The 20,612-nt window shown below is 34.1% G+C and overlaps 2 protein-coding genes across 4 annotated transcripts; both read left to right on the top strand.

Moving 5' to 3' along the window:
• The first annotated feature begins 15 nt into the window (after positions 1-15).
• On the top strand, positions 16-5,806 carry LOC126717482 (uncharacterized). The gene is made up of 10 exons (XM_050419228.1): positions 16-474; positions 600-674; positions 1,470-1,523; positions 1,898-1,976; positions 2,071-2,198; positions 2,665-2,748; positions 3,239-3,322; positions 3,739-3,890; positions 4,473-4,623; positions 4,897-5,806. The coding sequence occupies exons 1-10, from the start codon at positions 97-99 to the stop codon at positions 5,350-5,352; spliced, it is 1,641 nt and encodes a 546-aa protein (XP_050275185.1). The 5' UTR covers positions 16-96; the 3' UTR covers positions 5,353-5,806.
• A 1,914-nt stretch (positions 5,807-7,720) lies between these two features.
• LOC126717488 (uncharacterized) lies at positions 7,721-16,878 on the top strand. Of its 3 annotated transcripts, none has more exons than XM_050419248.1 (8): positions 7,721-8,077; positions 9,199-9,246; positions 9,397-9,688; positions 11,801-11,861; positions 13,815-13,986; positions 14,177-14,309; positions 16,145-16,310; positions 16,455-16,878. In XM_050419248.1, exons 1-8 carry the CDS (start codon positions 7,962-7,964, stop codon positions 16,517-16,519), a joined length of 1,053 nt encoding a protein of 350 aa, XP_050275205.1. In that variant the 5' UTR covers positions 7,721-7,961; the 3' UTR covers positions 16,520-16,878. The 3 variants fall into 3 exon arrangements, with proteins under 3 accessions (XP_050275205.1, XP_050275196.1, XP_050275215.1); XM_050419239.1 differs by having other exon boundaries at positions 7,723-8,077; positions 14,159-14,309; XM_050419258.1 differs by having other exon boundaries at positions 7,952-8,077; positions 9,199-9,250; positions 14,159-14,309.
• The last annotated feature ends 3,734 nt before the right edge of the window (positions 16,879-20,612 follow it).

The following is a 20,612-nucleotide window of genomic DNA, read 5'->3' on the forward strand; positions in this document are numbered from 1 at the left end:
GTTTAGCAAATAAACACACACAAAAGGTACACCAAGACTCGTGTCTGCGTGCGACAAGGCTTATCGGTAGACATTGTGTAGCACGTCAACAAAGCGATGCTGCTGAGACTGAGACTGAGACTGAGGCCAATCTCCATGTCCATGTCCTCATCGCTAACTCTCTTTCACCTCCCATTCCAAAGCCTCTCTCTCCAACGCCAAACTCAAATCAAACTAAAACCCTTCCTTCAATTCAGCCCCTCTAGACCCCTCTCTATATCTTCTTCTTTCTCTACTTCGGTGGCCCAAGTGCCACTACGCTTTTCAAACAGCCTCGATGTCGATGATGATCATCTCTCTTGCTCCATGCCCAACACCAAGCCCCTCAGAGTCGCCGTCCTTGTCAGTGGCGGCGTCGACAGCAGCGTCGCTCTTCGCCTCCTCCACGCCGCTGGCCATTCCTGCACCGCTTTCTACCTCAAAATCTGGTTCCAAGTATGCCCATTTATACATATATGATCATGTTGGTTGTAAAATTTTTTATTTTTTGCAAAAATGGAGAAAGACCCATCAGTCAAAATTGAATTGTGGTACTATACTGATGTGTGGTTTTGGTGTAGGAAGACTTTGAGAACTTCTGGTCAGAGTGCCCATGGGAAGAAGATTTGAAGTATGCTAAAGCTGTTTGTAATCAAGTAATTAACTTTACTTCTCTCTTTTCTAAGTTTTTTTTTTTTTTTTGGTTGAAAGTTAGACTTAGTATTAAAGATGTACATGGCGTGCATAGAATGTATTAGGAAGTAAGATAAAGTTTTACTCTTTCTGTTGTCTGCATAGAATATGCTAGGAAGTAATATAAATTTTTAATCTTTCTGTTGTCCAATAAAGTTTCAGTATGATGAATTACATTTTTCTTTTAATATTTTTTATGTGGGAGAGGGGAGGTTGGAACCCTGGACATCTCTATTGAAAGCCACAGGAAATGCCATTCTATTGGTAATTACACGTGCACTGGACCTAATTAGTCCATTGAGGATCCATAGCCAATTGTTAAATTTCGGGACTAAGGCATGGTTGTTGTTGAGGCAGTATTTATACACACACACACCTAGTGGGTCATGAACCCAGAACCTTACATCGATTTTGCTTTTACAAGGGAAGGAGGTGCCATTTGAGCTAGAGGCTAGAGCACATGGGCATCTAATGATTTACATCTTGTCACAATTCTTTAATTTGTGTCCCATGGATTTTTCCCCCCATTCCTCCCTTTGGACTTAGTCATAAATTGATACCCTTCGAAGTTCATTTAATTTCTTAAATTTCTGTAGTCACATTTGCTAATCCAGCTATTACACTTGTTTGGGTGAATAGCACCCACCTGCATGATTTCAATGAAAGGCTTTTGCTCATGTTTCATAGATACAGCCTTTGATTTTATTGTGTGCTTTATGCTGAAGAGAGGTCTTACAACTGATTTTTTTTTTTTCCAGGTTGGTGTCCCATTAGAAGTTGTGCATTTGACAGATGAATATTGGAAGAATGTGGTAGGTGTTACCTCTCTGAGTGTATCTTCTTTGGATAATGTTTACTTAGCGCTCACTTTGCACTGTACCTTCTGCTGTATTTCTAATGCTTGCTAACTATATTTGTTAAACTTACACTGCGTGATGTTCTATCGTGTCTGTGAATTCAACTTAAATCGTAATATTGTTGTTCAGTCTTCATCATTGCTTGCATTCCTGTTTGGTAACCAGAGGAAGTCCTGAAAGGCTTAGTTTGCCTATTTAAGCGTTCTTTTTTTTTTGATAAGTAACGTAAGGATATTATTAATAATAGAAAAGGTGCCAAGCTGAGTACATTGGGGATGTACTATGGGGGTGCCTATTTAAGCGTTCAAAATTAATGGCCATTATTTCAGGTGTCTTACATTATTGAGGAGTATCGATGTGGCCGTACTCCTAACCCAGATGTTCTTTGCAATACAAGAATAAAGTTTGGTATGCTGCCAACTTAATTAAAAAAATCCACCTTTTACCACTGCAAAGTTACATATACTATTCTATTGTCTCTTAAGGGTATGTCATTTTCCAGGTGCATTCATGGATGCCATCAGCAGTATGAATTTTGACTATGTTGCTTCTGGACATTATGCAAAAATTGTTCACTCCTCCACAGATCAGATGGATAACCCTTCTGTTTTAGAACTTTCAAAAGACATGGTACCTTCATGAGATATTACTGAGTTCTATTATTCCCTGTCCTTTTTGGCTTTATTGCTGTTCTTTATATATTGAAGATGTGTCTGAAGAATTTTATCTTGTTAAATATGAGCTTTATTTATAATGCTTTCTCTTTTTCCTAACTGAGGAGATGCTTTAGATGGCTACTCATGCTTGTTTTTAGAATATATGCAATTTTTATGATCATTATACATGTCTAGGAGGTTTTAATGTTACTTTAAGATGAGAATGTTTACAGTCATGGAATTTTGAGTTTGCAAGCAGATGGTTGTAATTCCTTTAATTCTTATATGAGGAAAGAAACACAGGACTGATTTAATTGGTTTTCTTTTGCAATTTGTACACAGATCTCAGTTTGAAATGGAGCACCCTTTTTTAAAAAAAAAAAAAAAAAATTCTCCAGCATATTGTCTGGTTATAACACCTTCTAACTTTGAATTTTTAGGTCAAGGATCAAACATACTTCCTTTCGCATCTCTCGCAGGCTCAGCTCAAGCGACTAATGTTCCCACTTGGTTATATCTCAAAGGTTAGCTGGGACTAGTTTTACTGCAAGGCAGAACTTTACTTGAAAGTTTTTGTTTATCTATTTACATTCTGCAACTGCTGAATATTTTTGAGTGTTTGAAAACTTTAGATGGGTATCATAGATTTTAGTTGCGAAAGATGCCTGATATTGTACACATATTATCAAACAGGATTGTTCTCACTCAAAGTGATGATATGATTACAAACTAAATTAGTTACACAGATGCTGCCATGAATATTTTGCCTGTATTCATAGTGTTTCTCATTGTTAATGGGAACTGAAACATCCATAATCGTGAACTTCTGAAAATTTTAGTTGCTGTAAATCCTCATATGGTTAATACAATCTCTCTTTTTCCACTAATTCCTCATTTGCCAAAGCAATTTATGGTCATTTTGTGTGGCTTTGATTGTCTCTTTGTGGAGCACTTGTATTTGTTTTTTCCTATTCTGATTCCCTTCTCTTTTTATCTTTGCCCAATTACCTGCAGGAAGAAGTTCGCAAACTTGCTACAAGATTTGATTTACCTAACAAAGATAGAAAGGATTCACAAGGAATATGCTTCCTTGGGAAGGTCTGTCTATAAAGTAGCTCTTTTGGACAATTTTTTTTATTTTCAGTATTTATTCCTGTCCAAGAAATTATCTCCTGGTGCCAGCATGTGTAATTGCCATTACTTTTTAACTTGAATTATATAGGAAAGTTAAGCAGATTGCCCTCAAGTCTCAATCATCTGCTGTTAGGTTTTGCTTGCTTTAAACCTTGTTCTTTGCTGGTGAAGGCTAATAGGAAAGAGTCAGAATAATATCTTTTTGCTAAGCTACAGAATAACATTTAATCATTATCTTTATCATGTGGGTTATGGATTTATTTTTATTGGCTATTTAAAAATTGTCATTTTGGTTTCTTATGATTGGTTTTATCACAAGGTTGTGAGTTGTGAATGGATTCATCTTGAAACCTTTTGTCTCCCTTTTTTTTGGGCTACAGATAAAGTTCAGTGAATTTGTTGGTAGACATATTGGGGAGAGGGAAGGTGTAATATTGGAAGCTGAGACAGGAGATTTCCTTGGAAAACATCGAGGTTTTTGGTTCTACACAATTGGTCAACGCCAAGGTCTACGTCTCCCTGGAGGACCCTGGTAGGCTCTCATCATTTAAACCTAGCATCCTTCTTCACTCCTTTGTTTGAATTGCTAAAATCCACCACCATCTCCTTTACGTCTTCAACGGTTCTATATGCTTCTTAGTTATGTTTTGTTTTCTCTGATGTGCTCATGTGCTCTTCTCTTGTTCACTTCTTGTGTACTTGGGCAGAATAACCCACTGTTCATGTTTTTAATGAAGTCTCTTATCAAAGAATAATAAAAATGCCAGCATTTGTTTATTGTATTGTATCTTAAATTCATTTTTATGTTCTGTTTAGTGGTACTAGCATACCAATCAATATTGAAGTGTTGTATATGTTAAAGAAGCAGAGTGGCTATTATGACATTTCTTTCCTATTAACCATAGCATTTACTGCTGCAGCAAGATATGTTTCTGTATAATTTGATGGTCTGAAAACTGGCTATTGTCAAATACTTGTTATGAACTTATGATGCTTTATACACTGGCTATTGTCAAACACTTGTTATGAATTTATTCAATATGGGCCGTTCTTGTTTATTCCAACCTTGCCTATTCTTACTAAAGAATTCTTCCTTATGGTGTATCTCATGCAGGTATGTTGTTGAGAAGGACATTAAAAACAATGTAGTGTTTGTGTCAAGAAATTACTTCTCATTTGACAAAAGAAGACGCATATTTCGTGTTGGCTCCATAAAATGGCTTAGTGGGTTGCCTCCAAATCAGTTATGTCAGCTCCAGTGCAAGGTAGAAGTGTCCAATTCCTATTCCAGTGACTTTTCATAATTAAGTTCTGAAAATACCACAACCTTATTTCTGTGCTACCGCCCTGACAGAAAATGGCCTAAGCAGACATTATGCATAATTTACTTAGTGAATACTAGTCCTCTAAAGAATGCCCATCATGTACTAATAGGCATGCTATGAATCCGGTTATGTCGTTTGAAATTCCCATGTTGAGTCCCATCCCAAGTCTATAATCCTAGTAACTCGAAGCTCATGTCTCCATAATTTTTTCAGGTCAGACATGGCCCTGGATTTTACAACTGCAGTTTAGAAATGGAACTTGGTCAAGATGGTAGTGAAGACATTGCAGTTGTCCACTTATCTGAAGATGATCAGGGCCTGGCAGCTGGGCAGTTTGCAGCCTTCTATCAGGGAAGAACCTGCTTGGGCTCTGGCATAATTTTGGAGTCCTGGGATGATCAAGGTTTTCCTGTGTGTGCAAAGGCGCTCGAAATTGCAAGAATGGAAGATAAATCAAAGCTTGGGAAACCAATTAAGATAAAAGTTAAACCAGAAACTCCTCTAGTGGAATCTAATGATACTGATGGACAAGAACTTTGTAGAGGACTACAAAATTCCCATGTTGTAGCCGCTAAACAGAGAAAACGGGCATCTAAGGAAGAATCAATCTCTATATTCCCTGCGAATTGGCTGCGAAAGATTCTAGAGAAGTGGAGGCAGATCTTTTAGCTTTTGTGATCTCAAGGGCAGGAGAATTGACCACAGTGGAGGAGAAATCATACAAGTGATAGTTTGCATCCAGTATAAAATCTTGTGAATGGCTGGAATAATGCTTCAGTCTCTTATCCTATGTTTGGATGGAGGGGTGGGGTCTAGTTCCAGCTATCTTCCCCCCTCTCCTCCTGACTCCCGCCATTCTAAACATATCCTTAGTGATTCTCATGTTGAGGTAGAAAGGTAACATGGAAGTTCATTAGGTAGTACATTACTTAGTTTGAAACCTTGAATTGGTCATTGGGTTGTAGCAACTATTTTACATCATATTCTTTGAGGCAATCATATTCTTTTTCATGGGGTGGGTTGAATCTGCAACAATTAGCTGCAGATATTAATGTATCTATAATGTATGTTGTATTTAAAAATAGTTCTAAATCCCATTGACTATCTGAAAAGACTGAAATCATTTTGAGCTTCAAAGAACTTTGAACTTCTTCTATTGCATTGAGCTTCGAAACATGCTGAGCATTTTAACTTGTTATCAGTTAAAATGCTGGGAAAAGGACCATCTCCATTTGCTTTAAAATGGAGAAAGAGAGTACATTTTATGAACAAAATAACAAATTTAAAAATAAATTTAACACCATGCTTTTATCATTCCTTCAAATAGAATTTTAAATAGAGTGACACTTAACCATAAGATGGATTTTGTCCACTTTTGGATAAATAAAAATGGACAAAACTTCAGGTGTAAAATTCAAACAGCCTCAAAATTTCAGGGTGTAAAAATGCACCACATTTTTTAGCCATTCTAAAAACGGTATCAACTATGACTACTTGAAAAAAAAAAAATCAATATTTTGGAAGCTTTTTTTTTTCCTTAAAATTTTATATATTAATATTTACTAACTAAATTTATGATAACGTCCATTATTCACACGAGAGAGAGAGAGAGAGAGAGAGAGAGAGAGAGAGAGAGAGAGAGAGAGAGAGAGAGAGAGAGAGAGAGAGAGAGAGAGAGAGAGAGAGAGAGAGAGAGAGAGAGAGAGTCACATGACTAAACTCTATTATGACATAATTTCCCCTAGGAACATTACTTCATTCATAAATTGTTATTTGGTTCACTTTGATCCATTCGGTCGACCTCGGTGCATTTCGGTTCACTTACTTAAGGAAAAGACAAGTTTGGATTGAGACTTGAGAATACTTTTTATGAATCTGAATTTATTAAAAAAATATAAATTTCAAACTTGTTCCAAATTTGATTAAATCTTAGCAATTTAATTTTTAATTTGTTTCACATATATTTATTAAGGAATTAAAACTCATTTCAAACTCATCTATTTATTTATTTATTTTGCTTAATTAAAAAAAAGACTAACTTAACATTGTTTTTAAGTTTTAAAATATTATTAAATCACATTCAAACCTTAGAGCTACTTTTACTTTATTTAGTCGTGAGACTAGACATATATGGAGTAATATTAATCTATAAATATTAAAACTTTCTAATAATATCAAATTTGCAAAAGAAAAGAAAAGGGCGAAAATAAGAAGAAGAAGAAGGTAAATTGTAAATAATACTCCTAAAGTTTTGGGTAGTTTGAATTTTACACTATAAAATTTCAGAATTTAAATTTTACCCCTTAGAGTTTGGAGGCGTTTAATTTTTAATTTGTTTCACATATATTTATTAAGGAATTAAAACTCATTTCAAACTCATCTATTTATTTATTTATTTTGCTTAATTAAAAAAAAAGACTAACTTAACATTGTTTTTAAGTTTTAAAATATTATTAAATCACATTCAAACCTTAGAGCTACTTTTACTTTATTTAGTCGTCAGACTAGACATATATGGAGTAATATTAATCTATAAATATTAAAACTTTCTAATAATATCAAATTTGCAAAAGAAAAGAAAAGGGCAAAAAGAAGAAGAAGAAGAAGAAGGTAAATTGTAAATTATACTCTTAAAGTTTTGGGTAGTTTGAATTTTACACCATAAAATTTCAGAATTTAGATTTTACCCTTTAAAATTTGGAGGTGTTTAGATTTTACACCCTGATATTTCAAAATTTGAATTTTACCTTCTAAATTTTAAGGATGTTTGAATTTTACTTCCAAAATTTGGGAGTGTTTGGATTTTACATCTTAAATTTTCAGAATTTAGGATGTAAAATCCAAACATTTCCAAATCTTAGAGGTGAAATCTAAATTTTAAAATATTAGAGTGTAAAATTCAAATACCAAAAATATCAAAAAGGTAAAATCTAAATTCTAAAATTTAAACAGTAAAATCAAAATACCCAAATTTAATGGTTTCAATTTACTGTGAAAAAAAATAAAAAAATCCTTCACAATCCACACTCTTGTTTACGCTAAAAATGAACTTTCTTCTTCTTCTTCTTCTTCTACTAGTCTTCCACTTACAGTAGCAGTAGCACTCTCACTATCTCCAAAACCCTTTCCTTTCTCTCCCCAATTCCAATTCCCAAACTTTCTCCCACTTCCCTCTTCCCTTCAACTCATCTCTCCAAACGCACGCTTTCACATTTCCCGTTTCTCAAACACCAAACACCACCACCACCACCAACAACAACAACAAGGAAAACCGAACGATGACGACGAGGAATTCGAATTCCAACACTCCGACGCCGACGATGTTACCGGAATCGACGTCTCCGCGCTCGAGGAAGAAGCCAGACACGCTGCTCATCTCGCCAATTGACAATCGGTGAGCCTCTTTTGGATTTTTTTTTTTTTTTTTTTTTTCATTTTCCATTCCATTCAATTCTATTCTATTCTCTGTGACATTCAATCGGTGAGTCTCTCTCTCTCTCACACACACACATTTTCAAGTTACTTACTTTGTTAAGGTAGTGGGTTTATTGCTAAACTTGTAAAATGTGCTAAGAATGAGTAATTCTTGTTCAATTGATAGAGTTGGTAAAATTCTAGTGCCAAAACATATCAAATTTTGAATGCAAAGAAGATTGATAAGTGGAAAACTAGATGGGTTTTTTTTTTTTGGGCAGCAAGTGAACAAGGTTAATTGCAAGATTATAGCAAGCGTTTCTCTCTCTCATTTTCAAGTTATTTATATGTTAATGTGTGAATAAGATAGTGTTTTTTTTTTTTTTTTTTTTTTTTTTTTGCTAATGTTGTGTAAAAAAAACTTGTAATAGATGCTAAGAGTGAGTAATTCTTATCCAGATGATAAAGTTAACTAAATTATGTATTTTGGGGTTCATAGATGTGATGGCAAATTCTAGTGCTGAAACATATCAAATTTGGAATGTAATGAATGATGGCAAATTCTCAATTCCAAGGGTTGATCATTTTTTGTTTTCATTTTTTTTGCTAGATTTTCCTGAAGTACGTGTTTTGTGGGTACTTCGGATAATAGTAGATAACCTTGGAATTGAGAGTCACTTATTTAGAGGATGCAGGAATTTGACAGTTTAAATATAAATAAAATTTTTAAGAATAACAAAGGATATCCTTACTTATATAAAAAAAGAATATCAAAGGATATCCTTGTGAAATTTTATTATGAATAGGTCGTACCTGGTGTACAAAGCTTCAAATTTTGTGGGGGTCTAAGAGAGGTGATTGGTAGGCAGCCTTATTCCCAATATGGGTAGAAAAAATTTCCAGAATTTGCATATACCCTCAATTTTGTTTATTTATATTTCAAAGTTTACCACAAAACAGATAAAGAACCTAAAGAAATCGCATGTTTCAGTGATGCAATTTTACTGATATTCCTTGATAACGTTTGATGTGCGCTTTCTCTTTTGAAAAGAAGAGGAAAAATAGCTGTTGCTTGCTAAAGTTTATAAACTCAATGTGCAGATCCCTGACCATCTACTTCCAAGGGTTGCAATTGTTGGAAGACCAAATGTTGGTAAATCAGCACTGTTGATCAATAATTCTGGCTTTTGATTCTCTGATTAGTATTGACGCTTTCCCGTACTATGGGAATAAAAATAGAAACTTCCATATGTGTGTTTTCATTTAGTGTAAGTTGACTTTCTTTTTTGATTAATATAGGGGAACAGGGCAATTGTGGTGGATGAACCAGGAGTTACAAGGGATTGCTTGTATGGTAGATCCTTTTGGGGAGAGTGAATATATGGTGGTTGATACTGGAGGTGTTCTCAATATAGCAACGTCACAGGCTGATGTTATGGAAGAGTTGGCTATTACCACAACAATTGGTATGGATGGGATTCCACTAGCCTCCAGGGAGGCAGCTGTTGCCAGAATGGCCTCAATGATTGAGAGACAAGCTACTGCAGCTGTGGAAGAAGCATCTGTCATAATATTTCTTGTTGATGGACAGGTATTGTGCATGACTGTATGACTTAAATGTACTGTCTGTCGTCTTTCCATTATTTTGTCCAAACTCTTGAACTTACTCTTTCAAATTCCCATGCTTGTTAGCACTGGAAAAAGAATAGTATATTTATCCTTTGTGCGCTTGGAACTTAAGGGTGTTCTCGTGAATGAATGTATTGTACTGTTGGTCTTCTGCCTTGTAGGAACTTGGTAATACTGTTCTGCATAAATTTAATATTTTCCACCAAGAGAATTATCTCTATGTTGAAGATCATTTCTCATGGTGAAGCACATGTTGACATATCATAGGGAGCCTCTTTTCCACCTGAAAGGCCTTCTAACAAATATTTCAATATACAAAGGCCTTAAGGGTGGTAACTAGTAATAGTAATAGTATACTGATTATCTATCCAAAAAAAAAAAAAAAAGTATACTGATAAAGCATCAGCTGGCTGTACAATCATCATGAAATTTGAATTATTTGTTTCAAAATGGTTGGGGCAAAAATAGGATCCAGATAGAGTCACAACCATGTACAAGAGACCTGTTATGGTATCTGGACAGCTGCCAATAAATCAAAGCCCTTTTTTCCCCTGATGGATCAAGTTGATAATGCACACATGAAACTTTGTATGCTCAAAAAAACTTGTCCACATAACTGACTGAGTAATAATTAATATCCCACATTACTGTGTTTATTATGCACCAACCCTTGCTGGGAGCCAAGATTGTAGATGACCATTAATTTCTATTGAAATTGATGCCATTATTCGAAAATTTTAACTAAAACTGGTTCTCATGGAGCATAGCTGTTTCTATGTCCTAGTTGGGTGATTGCACGTGGGACTTATGTGTCTATGTTTTCTAATAAATGATATCATATATGTTTCTCTAATGTCACAATAGGCAAAAGAAATATCATTGGAGGAGATTCTTGAAGTTTGAATTAATTTGGGCAGTTTTTGGCTATTACAATTAAAAGTTTACAATTTGCTAATAAATGAGTGATTATGGTTAATACAGGCCCATCATGATTTTACAAAGTTTTCAATTTTTCCAGATCTTGTATCATCAATGCCTTGATTTCTTGGAATCAGCCTCACCCTTTAAACAAAAAATTTTAAGTTACAACAGGCACTTGATAGGACTTGTACCCACAACCTCACCTTTCACCTTGGTCTTACAAAGGGAGGAGGTACCATTTGAGCTGGAGCTGATTGGTAAGTTACACACGTAAGGTAGTTTTGAATCCACGACCTCACCCTCCATCCCATTGTTATTATTGGAGGAGGAAGTGCAATTTGAGCTAGAGCTTATTGACTTCCTGGAATCAGCCACTTTATCATCAATATAATGGAAACGTGTGTTGTTTGGCGCTAGGATATTTGTATGTGGTAAACATCATAAGGTTGACTCTTTTCAATTTCAGTGGGGATTTATTTTTGAGGAACAATGATCCCACTCAATGTACTTTGTCCACCTCTTATATGAGCTTGAACTTTTTGTCAAAAATGCTTTGGTTGTGTCCATCTTTTTCCAAATTGCAAGCTGAGAGCACTTGAAGCTCTTAAACCTTATATGCTTCCTATTTCTAATCATTGGGGTGATCTTTAAAGATTCTGCAGTTTAGTGCTCTTTATGAATGTAAGTGCTTGTGCATTATCTTTTACAGTATTTTTTGATTGGTTGTATCCCATATTTTGGGGTGTGTCTGGGTTGTGGGACACATTTTTTTGAATATAATGCAATGTAGCTTCATATCTTGGCTTCAAATGTGAGTGGACTAATTAGAACCGTAGCTAGAATTTTGAATGAGAGAGACTATTAGGTGCTGTAGAGTGGTCAGTCATGTGGGTAGGATGGGCTGTATTTCTTGGATGGCTGAAGGAGGGTTTTTGCTGAAATCATCATCTGTAATTTCTTGGGAACTACATATTCAACTTATTTGGAATGTTTTCATATGTTCCCAAGTCCTTGTCTTTATAATTGGGCAAGCAAATGTTTATAATACAAAGAAATAAAGATAATGATGAACAGGCAGGTCTGAGCGCAGCTGATGAAGAAATTGAAGACTGGCTACGAAAGAACTACTCAAATAAGTGTGTCATTCTTGCAGTTAACAAGTGTGAATCTCCATGTAAAGGACTCATGCAAGCATCAGAGTTTTGGTCATTGGGGTAAGGTGTCTCTTATTTTCTCCTCCTTTCTTTTTTTATTTCAAGTTTTTGGCAAGAGTATTGGTCTTCAGTCACATAACAGATGTGTATCGTTTAACAATGTGGGTGTCTGTTTATGTGTTAATACAACACTCATTCATTCAGTAGACATTAATTTTATTTAGCATTTTTTAATTCCAAATTTAATGTGACATTGTGTGATATTGTGTTGTGCTAATTTAGTAAATATATGAATGATTGCGATATTGTATCTAATGCACCAAGGAGCACCATCTGGAGGCTGCATATGAATTTTGTAAATCGATCATGAATCCTCTATTATAAAGGTTTGAGACTTGAACTGCATTAGATTCTCTCTCTAACATAGTCAAAGCATGTTAAGATATTTTAGCAGACTCCACAGATGTAGTTTCTATATTCTTCTCTTATTATTAGTATTATTATTTTGGAAAAACACACTGATGTTTGGTTGGATACCATCTTCTAGTTCTATTTTATGTGACCCTCTGAGTTGACATCAAATTTGTTATACTATTTCTATGGGAAAAACCTGTTGGGTAATTTGTTGAGTTTTGTGGATTTTGATAAATGGATTGATGCTTATCTTTTGAAAGTAGTTATAATTCACTTGCGCATTTAAAGGATTGTCTGGAAACTGATTTCTTGATAGAATAAGTACAGCTCACAGAAATAACAGTTTGTCATAATTAAGGTTGGTGGGGTGTGTATTCTCAGGAAAAAAAAAGAAAGGTTGTGGGGGTGTGCATCCCCTACCCATCTCACCCTAAAATCCATATTTTTTCATGTTTTCTATCAAGATTAACACACACTAATATCCCCCATCATGTTAACCACATCCAACGACCTTGATATAAGTGTAGGCCTTGGTGCCTTAAGCATGCAGAATAGACTAAATTACTAGAACAGGGGTTTCCTAATTCCTAGGATTGAAACACAAGACCAAAGATACATGAAAGCTCTGGTACCATGTTTTGGAATTGAAAAATTAGAAAAGTTGGAATTGAGGATTGCTTTTCCAACCACTAACTACTTCAAAGATCCCTCTTGAAACATTTTTTCAAATAAACAGAGTCTACCACAGTTTCAAGTGTGTGTGTATCTATGTATTAAGCACGTGGATCACACCCATGCTTCCTTTAGCAGTCCTGGCCATTGATTGCAAACCAGTTCCATTGACCAAAACAGGAAAAGAGTGTGTCTTACAAATTTGAGCTTTCTCTTTTGGCATGTGACTCGGTAGTCACATACGGAATCAAGTAGATTAATTTATCAAATTTTCACAGAAATTTTAAACTAATCAAGTTAATCATAACGATTAAATTAGTAATCAGTTTCAAAGGGGCTTAGAATGCTTTATATGTGAATAAGTGTGTAATAATGATCCATTTCCACTTCGAAAGGCATTTTGCGAGCTTCAATTGTCTGGCGAATTCTGGATATATATATATATATTTTGATAAGTAAATTCTGGATATATTTTGTAAACAGCTGAAATGTATATGATCCACTGTTAGTGGGTTTTTACCTTGTAATGTAAGGTTTTAACCAACAAAGAGAGAGAGAAAAGCAGATATGGTAGCTGAAAATGTTGTAGTCTTGCAGATGACCTCTTGCCCCTAAGTAGAGGCTGTCTTATCATACTGTCCACTTAATTTCAATATTTTTTTCCTTGAAAAACTCTTTGGTGCTGCAGATATTTGTATTCTCTACATTTTATTGATTGAGATCATTGTTTCAAAGAAAATAATTCATTGTAGATGTATGATAGTGATAACATGAGCTTCAAGAAATATTGAGAGAATGGATTGTTTTGATTTTCTCAAATCTAGAATTACTGCTCTTTGGCCTGTTTATAAGGTGAGATGCAGGCTGGCGCTTTCCACCAGTGATCAGTTCTTAATTACATTATATTGTATTTCCTGAATGTCCTAGGATTGCGGATTGCTGAAAGGATGGAAAGAGAAGGGAAGGGGTGCCTGATAGTCGTCAACAAATGGGATACCATACCAAATAAAAATGAGCAAGATGTTAGGGAGAAAATTCGTGTTCTTGATTGGGCACCTATTGTTTATTCAACTGCAATAGCTGGTCATAATGTTGAGAAGTATGTTCAACTGAACCATATCTTTTGTTTCATAACTCACAGTCCAGTTGCATTCTTTACCTAACTCTATCCTCCCTCTGCACTTTTATTGTCTCTAAGATAATTCTTTACTGTATATGATACCTGAGCATCTTAGCAGGCTATACATTAATTGCATTTATGCTAAGTGCAGGATCATTGTTGCTGCTAGTACAGTTGAAAAGGAGAGGTCAAGAAGGCTTAGCACTTCCATATTAAATCAAGTCGTACAGGAATCAGTAGCTTTTAAATCACCTCCAAGGACCCGAGGTGGCAAGAGAGGACGTGTTTATTACTGCACTCAGGTAATGAAATATATATATTTTTGGTGGTAGTCTGTGTACCATGGGTATTTTGGTGCATTTTGATAGTGATGCATTATCATAGTTTTAGTTTTTGAGAAAAGATTCAATTTAGAATGACTTCATTAAGTTATTATGTCAGAGCTGAAGTATTTTAAAATACAATTTTGGCCAGAAGCATGTGGTTTTATTTCGAGTTTTACGGGCTCTAGAGATGATGAAATGTTAGGGTTCCATTCTACAACTCCTCTTTCAATAGGTCCATAAACTGAGTGTAGTAGAGATGAGGATGTTAAGATGGATTTGTGACAACACTGAGAAAGATGGAATAAAGAATAAGAGTATTTGTGAGAAAGCAAATATTTTTGAGTGGGTCCAATTGCACCCACTGATTTTTTTAAAAGGGGGGAAAAAACAGGGATACATAAATTTAAGAGAATTGAAATATTTGTACAGTTGCGCCCACTGAATTTTTTTTTTTGTGGGGTCAATTATGAGAACCTCTTTGAACGATTAGATCCAATTGCAATTCTAAAAGTGGTCCTAAAAGATAAAACTCATTTAAATATTGACAGGTTTAGTTAAATTCTTTATTAGTTTAGTGCAAAATTTATGTTAGGTTGTTAATTAAAAAAATTGAAATTAAATTCTTAAAAAGTCTTGAAATTGCTATTTTTGAATTATTTATGGATAAATTTCTCAAGAGAAAACCAATATCAAAGCAAATGCTACTTGCCCAAGAAACTAGGTAGTAGTCACAGTAACTGAACAAAATTGTTCCAAGCAAAACCATCTTAAAACATTGAGGCCCACGGTCTGAAAGATGGATCATCTTGCCATTTTTGGGAATTCAACAAGCTACTCTATTCCGCCTACGCAACCAGTTGCTTGCTGGGTCATCTTCCTTCTTACAGTACAGCAAAGCAGCAAGCTTAACGCGGCAAGCAATGATCAAGAGATCTTTTTCGGTGCTGACTTGGATCTTGGGTGGCAGAAAAAGGTGGCCTGAAGCGACGAGCAGTCGTGGTTGAAGCTTGGCTCTAGCCGATAGGCTAGCAGTAAGCTTGGCTACAGCGAAGTGCTTACCAAGCGCGAAGGAAAGGGCCTTTGCCACTTGAGCTGTATGCGGGGGAACTAGATGACTTGGAAAATCATCTCGTGCATCTTGGGCTATATATTACCATCCAAATTATCGAGATAAAGTTAATTGGGCATATCTACAAAAGGATCCTTAACAACCTCGTAACCACAACTTTCCACGAAGAAAAATTGGAAAATTTTCATAAAAATTTAATAGTGCTTGGTTTGATGAGTATGGAAATTGGTTGTAGTGTAGTTAACAAACACTTTTTTGTTTTTCTTTTAAACAGAACACTATCAAATCCATGTATTTATTTACTTATTTTAGTTAAGACCCATGGGAAAAAATGCTAGCTCCGCCTATGTGCGAATGTGAGGGTGGTAGCAGTTGAAGATAGAATATGGAGGAGAATTGTCTGAGATGGTTAGATATGTGCAATAAAGGCTTAGGGATGAACTAGTACAAGTGTATTATATTGATCTGGAAAAAGAAAAAATAGAGGTAAAAAAAAACCTTGGATTGTAGGAAAGACATGATTATTAAAAGGATTTATGTAGCCAATCTTAGTTACTTGGGATTAAGGCTTAGTTTTTAAAGAATTGGAAATGATACGCTAATACGCTATGCCAGGGCGGGGTAAGTTGAGTTGTTTTAGGAACTTTTTTTCTCCCTTAATGCAAATAGTGTATAATTTGAATGTATTGTATAAATGAACTACTACAAGATACAGCATATCTTACTCGATTTCCTTTTGCAGGCTGCCATAAGACCACCCACATTCGTTTTCTTTGTTAATGATGCGAAACTTTTCCCTGAGACTTACTGGCGCTATATGGAGAAGCAACTACGTACAGATGCAGGGTTTGCTGGTACTCCAATTCGTCTTCTTTGGCGCAGCAGACGAAAAATGGAAAAAGATGAAGGTCAGTAGCAGTCTTATTGTCATCACCATCATATTTGTTTATTTCAGTTTATTCAATAATGTGTGCATTTGTTCCACTTGCGATGTTTGATTGCATCCTTAAACGTTTATTTGATTTAAATGTCTATGGTTGATTTGTTTACAGGTAGAGCTGCAAGGACACAATCGAATCTTGTGCCACGTGATAGCAAATTGGAATTGGCTTCATGAGTAACGAGGTTCTCCCATCCTAGAACCAAGGCCAACCCCCACCACCGCTGCTAGGCCCTGTTTCACGGGAAAACTTCATGCAACTAAATGAAATCATCCAGTGGCATGGAATTCATGTCTTTTTGATTTTGTAGACCAGCATCTGTAATTCATGTAAATTCTTGTCTCCCATTGATTAGGAGTGGGTATTAGTATTACTTTATAATCCCACTGAAAAACCAGCAAAACAAGGAGTGACAATGTGTATGCATCCCCTGTTAGATGAACAGTGAACTTGTAACTCTGTGTTTTGGGGTGGATTAGGGTATGAACAATGTAAATATGATTTGAAAAAAAAAAAAAACCTTAAATTGTCTAAAGTTGTGACTTGGGACTCTCCTCTCTTCCATTAAAGCCTGACACTCATTAGGCTTTGGTCCACAAATTGTGGTTGAGCTAATATTTATGTCATTAAAAACTCTCTCTACTCTCTGGTTGCAACTTAATTGGTAAAAAATAGTAGCTCTCTCTCTTTCTCCATATAGAAGCCATAACCCATGTGCATTATTGTCAGTGATTGAAGATGCCTGTTCTGCATATCATAAGGTTGATGTAATTTAATTCACAAACTTACAACTTCTCGTTATTAATGTAATAATCATATCCATAATCTACCCCCAAAATGTTTAAAACTAAGATTTTATTGTTGTTTCGTAATAATGTCATCACTAACACCACTAAGGATATTTAAAAATAAAAAAATAAAAACCCAAATCATTTTAAAATGAGTGGATTAGATTTTACCAAATTAACATTATCAACATTAAAAAAGAAAAAGAAAAAAAGAAGGTGACTATCACCATTTTTGTATTTATTTAAATTATTAATAATGTGACAAAGTCTTTTTTTTGTTGTTGAGATAGTTTCAACCTCAAAAATCAGAGCTTTTGAGAGAAGGTTTCCCGCTTGCATTGGTTAGTAGATCCCCATCAGTAGGAGGTGTTGATTCATCCCGCCTCTCTCCAGTAGTTGACTGGTTTGAATGGATACTATCCTAACTTTCTAAGAACTCTAGTGGATCCTAATCTATACTGAGGATTTGGTATTAATTTATAACTTGCTCCCCTTAAAAGAGAGATTCAAACTTCACATTTAAGGTAATTTTACCTCACTTCTTTGTCATATATTCCTCAAAAATACATTTTTTTATTTATTATTTTTTTGATAGTTGAGGAAATGAATATCTGAACTTAGAAATCTCTGTTGGAAATACCTAAAGATGTCAATGTCAATAAAGTTATTAGACGATTGGCCTCAAAATGTATACTCTGTCGTATGCTTCCCATAGTCTATTCCACATTAATTGTATTATTCAAAATTGTAGCAAGTGTACCAAGTGAATATCAGCGTGTAGGTTATACAATCCACCTATGTTAGACAATTCTACATCACCTCTTTTATTTGTAGGATTGTTGCGAACCCATCTTTTGCCTTTCCATTCTGCTGGACCTAATAACAACGTGGACTGCTTTGTTAGCCTCACGGTGAACCCAACTAAATGAGACACAGTCAAGTCTCAAAATAATAGACCTGACAACCTTAACAAGATTTTACAACGTCCAAGGGACATTATCAATATCAACCTAAGCTTTAATTGCATCTGTACACAATTTAGAGTCACTCTCACTGACAACTGTGTAAAAGTTTAAGCTCATTCATTTAATTTTATTTTGAAGCTGATATCATTACCAAATAAGAATTATATGTTCAAACTTGGTTTATTTCTTGTCAAACAATCTCAAGTTCACGTGTTATTTAATTAACTTATTTTTTTCTCACATATAGTAAAACCGTGACAAAATTTTTTTACCTTTTCAAAAATTTCTGACTTTTAAGGATGAATGAATTGTTTATATTATTAATAAACTACAAATAATAATTTGATAACATACAAATTCATTTATAAACTTATGCAATCTAATGTCAAGTCTATTTAAGTATACTTTTAAACAAGTATTTATATAAAAATATAATATTATATATAATTAAATCAAGTTAAGTTCATGAGCTTGTTCAGAAACACATTATTATGTTTGAGCTTGACTTGTTTAATAATCAAGCTTAAACTTGAGCCTAACTTGAACTTGACTTGTTTGCTAAATAAATGGATATAAACAAGTTTTTTCTTGAGTCAAACTCAAGCTATTTATAAATAGCTTGGTTTATTTAAAATCCTAACCAAGTGAGAAGCATTTAGTCGGCAAGTAAGATTGAGGGCCCATAGAATTGCCTTTGTCTCTACTCGGATAGGAACGTTGATGTTCACTTTTTGATTGTCGTGTACTGCTTAAGTTTAAACCTTTGTTTTCTTGGTGCTTTTGTCATTTTTAGTGTGAAATCTCCCATTTTGACATTTTTTAGGAGGGTCTAGATTAGGTCCAGTGTCTAGTGACATTGGATCTGTTAAGATTGTGACACATGTCCATTTTTAGACACATGTCACCATCCCAACGGGTCCAATGCATTGGAAGCATTGGACCCAAATTGCCCCTTTTCTAGAAACTATACAATCCTAGCGTGACACATTCATGCATGTAGCTTTAGATTTGAACTTAGCAAGGGTGGGGCCAAGTTGCCGTACTAATCAAATAGTCAAGACAAACTCCCATACACGTGCACGCACGCAACACACAACTTAGTATTATCAATCAAAATTATGATTGATGATGATTTTTTACAGAATAAAATTCATCTTTTACCAAATTTTATAGTGAAATCCTTAAAATTTTCACTTTCAATATAAATGACCAAATTGTTTATAGAAGCAAGCCAAAAAAAAAAAAAAAAAATCAATCAATTGAATTAATGAAGTTTTCAAAGTCATGAAGGATCCAAAACTTTAAAAAAATACAACACATTTTACCAAAAAAGAAAAAAAAAAAAACCTTCTCTTTAACTACTAAATTATTAAAATTTTAAATGTATATAGATTTTGTTAACGTGTTTAGGAAATGTTTTTAAATTTTTTTTATGAAAAATGAAAAAAGTAATTGATTTTTTTTTTTTGTGACAACTTTCAATATTTCTCATAAAGTCGTATCAAAACTTTCATAAAATAGTTTATTAATAAATGTCATAAAAGCACCTATTAACCGAACCCAATATTTATAAAGTATTTTTAGGACGACAAATTATTTTACAACTTTTTGCCACAATTTTGATGTAGCAACTGTGAGTGGTTATTTATCACTTACACATTGATAAAAAAAATTTATTCACCACTCACACGTTGTCACCTCACAGAGTAATAGTTATAGCAAAATAGTTTGTGTTACTATATATATATATATATATTTTTTTTTTTTTTTCATAATTTATAAATGGTAGTTAGAAAATTTCAAAAATTTTAGCCCCTCACTGTGTATGTTAGGCAATAGCCTAGTCCTTTCTGGTTTCATTAATGATTACTTTTACTGCCTGCACTTGCTCTCTAATTTAATGAATTTTGGTTCCTTCGCTTTACAAACTCTTGCTAATCAATTACAACACTCTATTGACTGAAAGTCTGAAATGCTATCAATTTTGCAAATGTAGGTCCGGATAACATATGCCTTAAGAGATTTGTTAATGTATAATTTTAATATATGGAAAATATAAAAAATTATTAAAAATATTAATTATTTTTTTCTTTTTTAATAAAATATTTTAAAAAATACTTTCTAAACTAATGCTCTAATCGGTTAACATTTCTCTAGAAATGTTATTGTACAAACTAAAGAGAATGTCATGTCATAACACTAAGCACAACAACAAAAAAATTAAATTAAATATTTATTTATTAGGTCTGGTTAACAAGTGTTCTTAGGATATTTGTTAATAGACTATTTAAGAAAAGTTTTAATATCAATTTAATGAGAAATATAAAAAATTGTCAAAAAAGTTAGCCTTTTTTTCCCCCTATAAAAAGCTTCTAAAAATATATCTTAAACCAATGTTTTTAGGCACCCATTAACATTTTCCTTATTTTTATTACGTTGTTGAAGTCTATTAACATTTTCCTTATTATAATAAATGTAATTAATGTCATATATTTTCTTTATTATAATAAGGAAAT

This window comes from Quercus robur, chromosome 1 (assembly GCF_932294415.1).
Source record: "Quercus robur chromosome 1, dhQueRobu3.1, whole genome shotgun sequence".
Lineage (NCBI taxonomy): Eukaryota > Viridiplantae > Streptophyta > Magnoliopsida > Fagales > Fagaceae > Quercus > Quercus robur.

What these genes read in the sequence shown, in the direction of transcription:
- LOC126717482 (XM_050419228.1), top strand. Translation starts at nt 97, where the DNA reads ATGCTGCTGAGACTGAGACTGAGACTGAGGCCAATCTCCATGTCCATG. An exon ending in TAGAACTTTCAAAAGACATG is followed by an intron (nt 2,199 to 2,664) that starts GTACCTTCATGA and finishes TTGAATTTTTAG; the next exon opens with GTCAAGGATCAAACATACTT. An exon ending in CACTTGGTTATATCTCAAAG is followed by an intron (nt 2,749 to 3,238) that starts GTTAGCTGGGAC and finishes AATTACCTGCAG; the next exon opens with GAAGAAGTTCGCAAACTTGC.
- LOC126717488 (XM_050419239.1), top strand. Translation starts at nt 7,962, where the DNA reads ATGACGACGAGGAATTCGAATTCCAACACTCCGACGCCGACGATGTTA. An exon ending in CAATTGTTGGAAGACCAAAT is followed by an intron (nt 9,247 to 9,396) that starts GTTGGTAAATCA and finishes TGATTAATATAG; the next exon opens with GGGAACAGGGCAATTGTGGT. An exon ending in TATTTCTTGTTGATGGACAG is followed by an intron (nt 9,689 to 11,800) that starts GTATTGTGCATG and finishes TCATTCTTGCAG; the next exon opens with TTAACAAGTGTGAATCTCCA.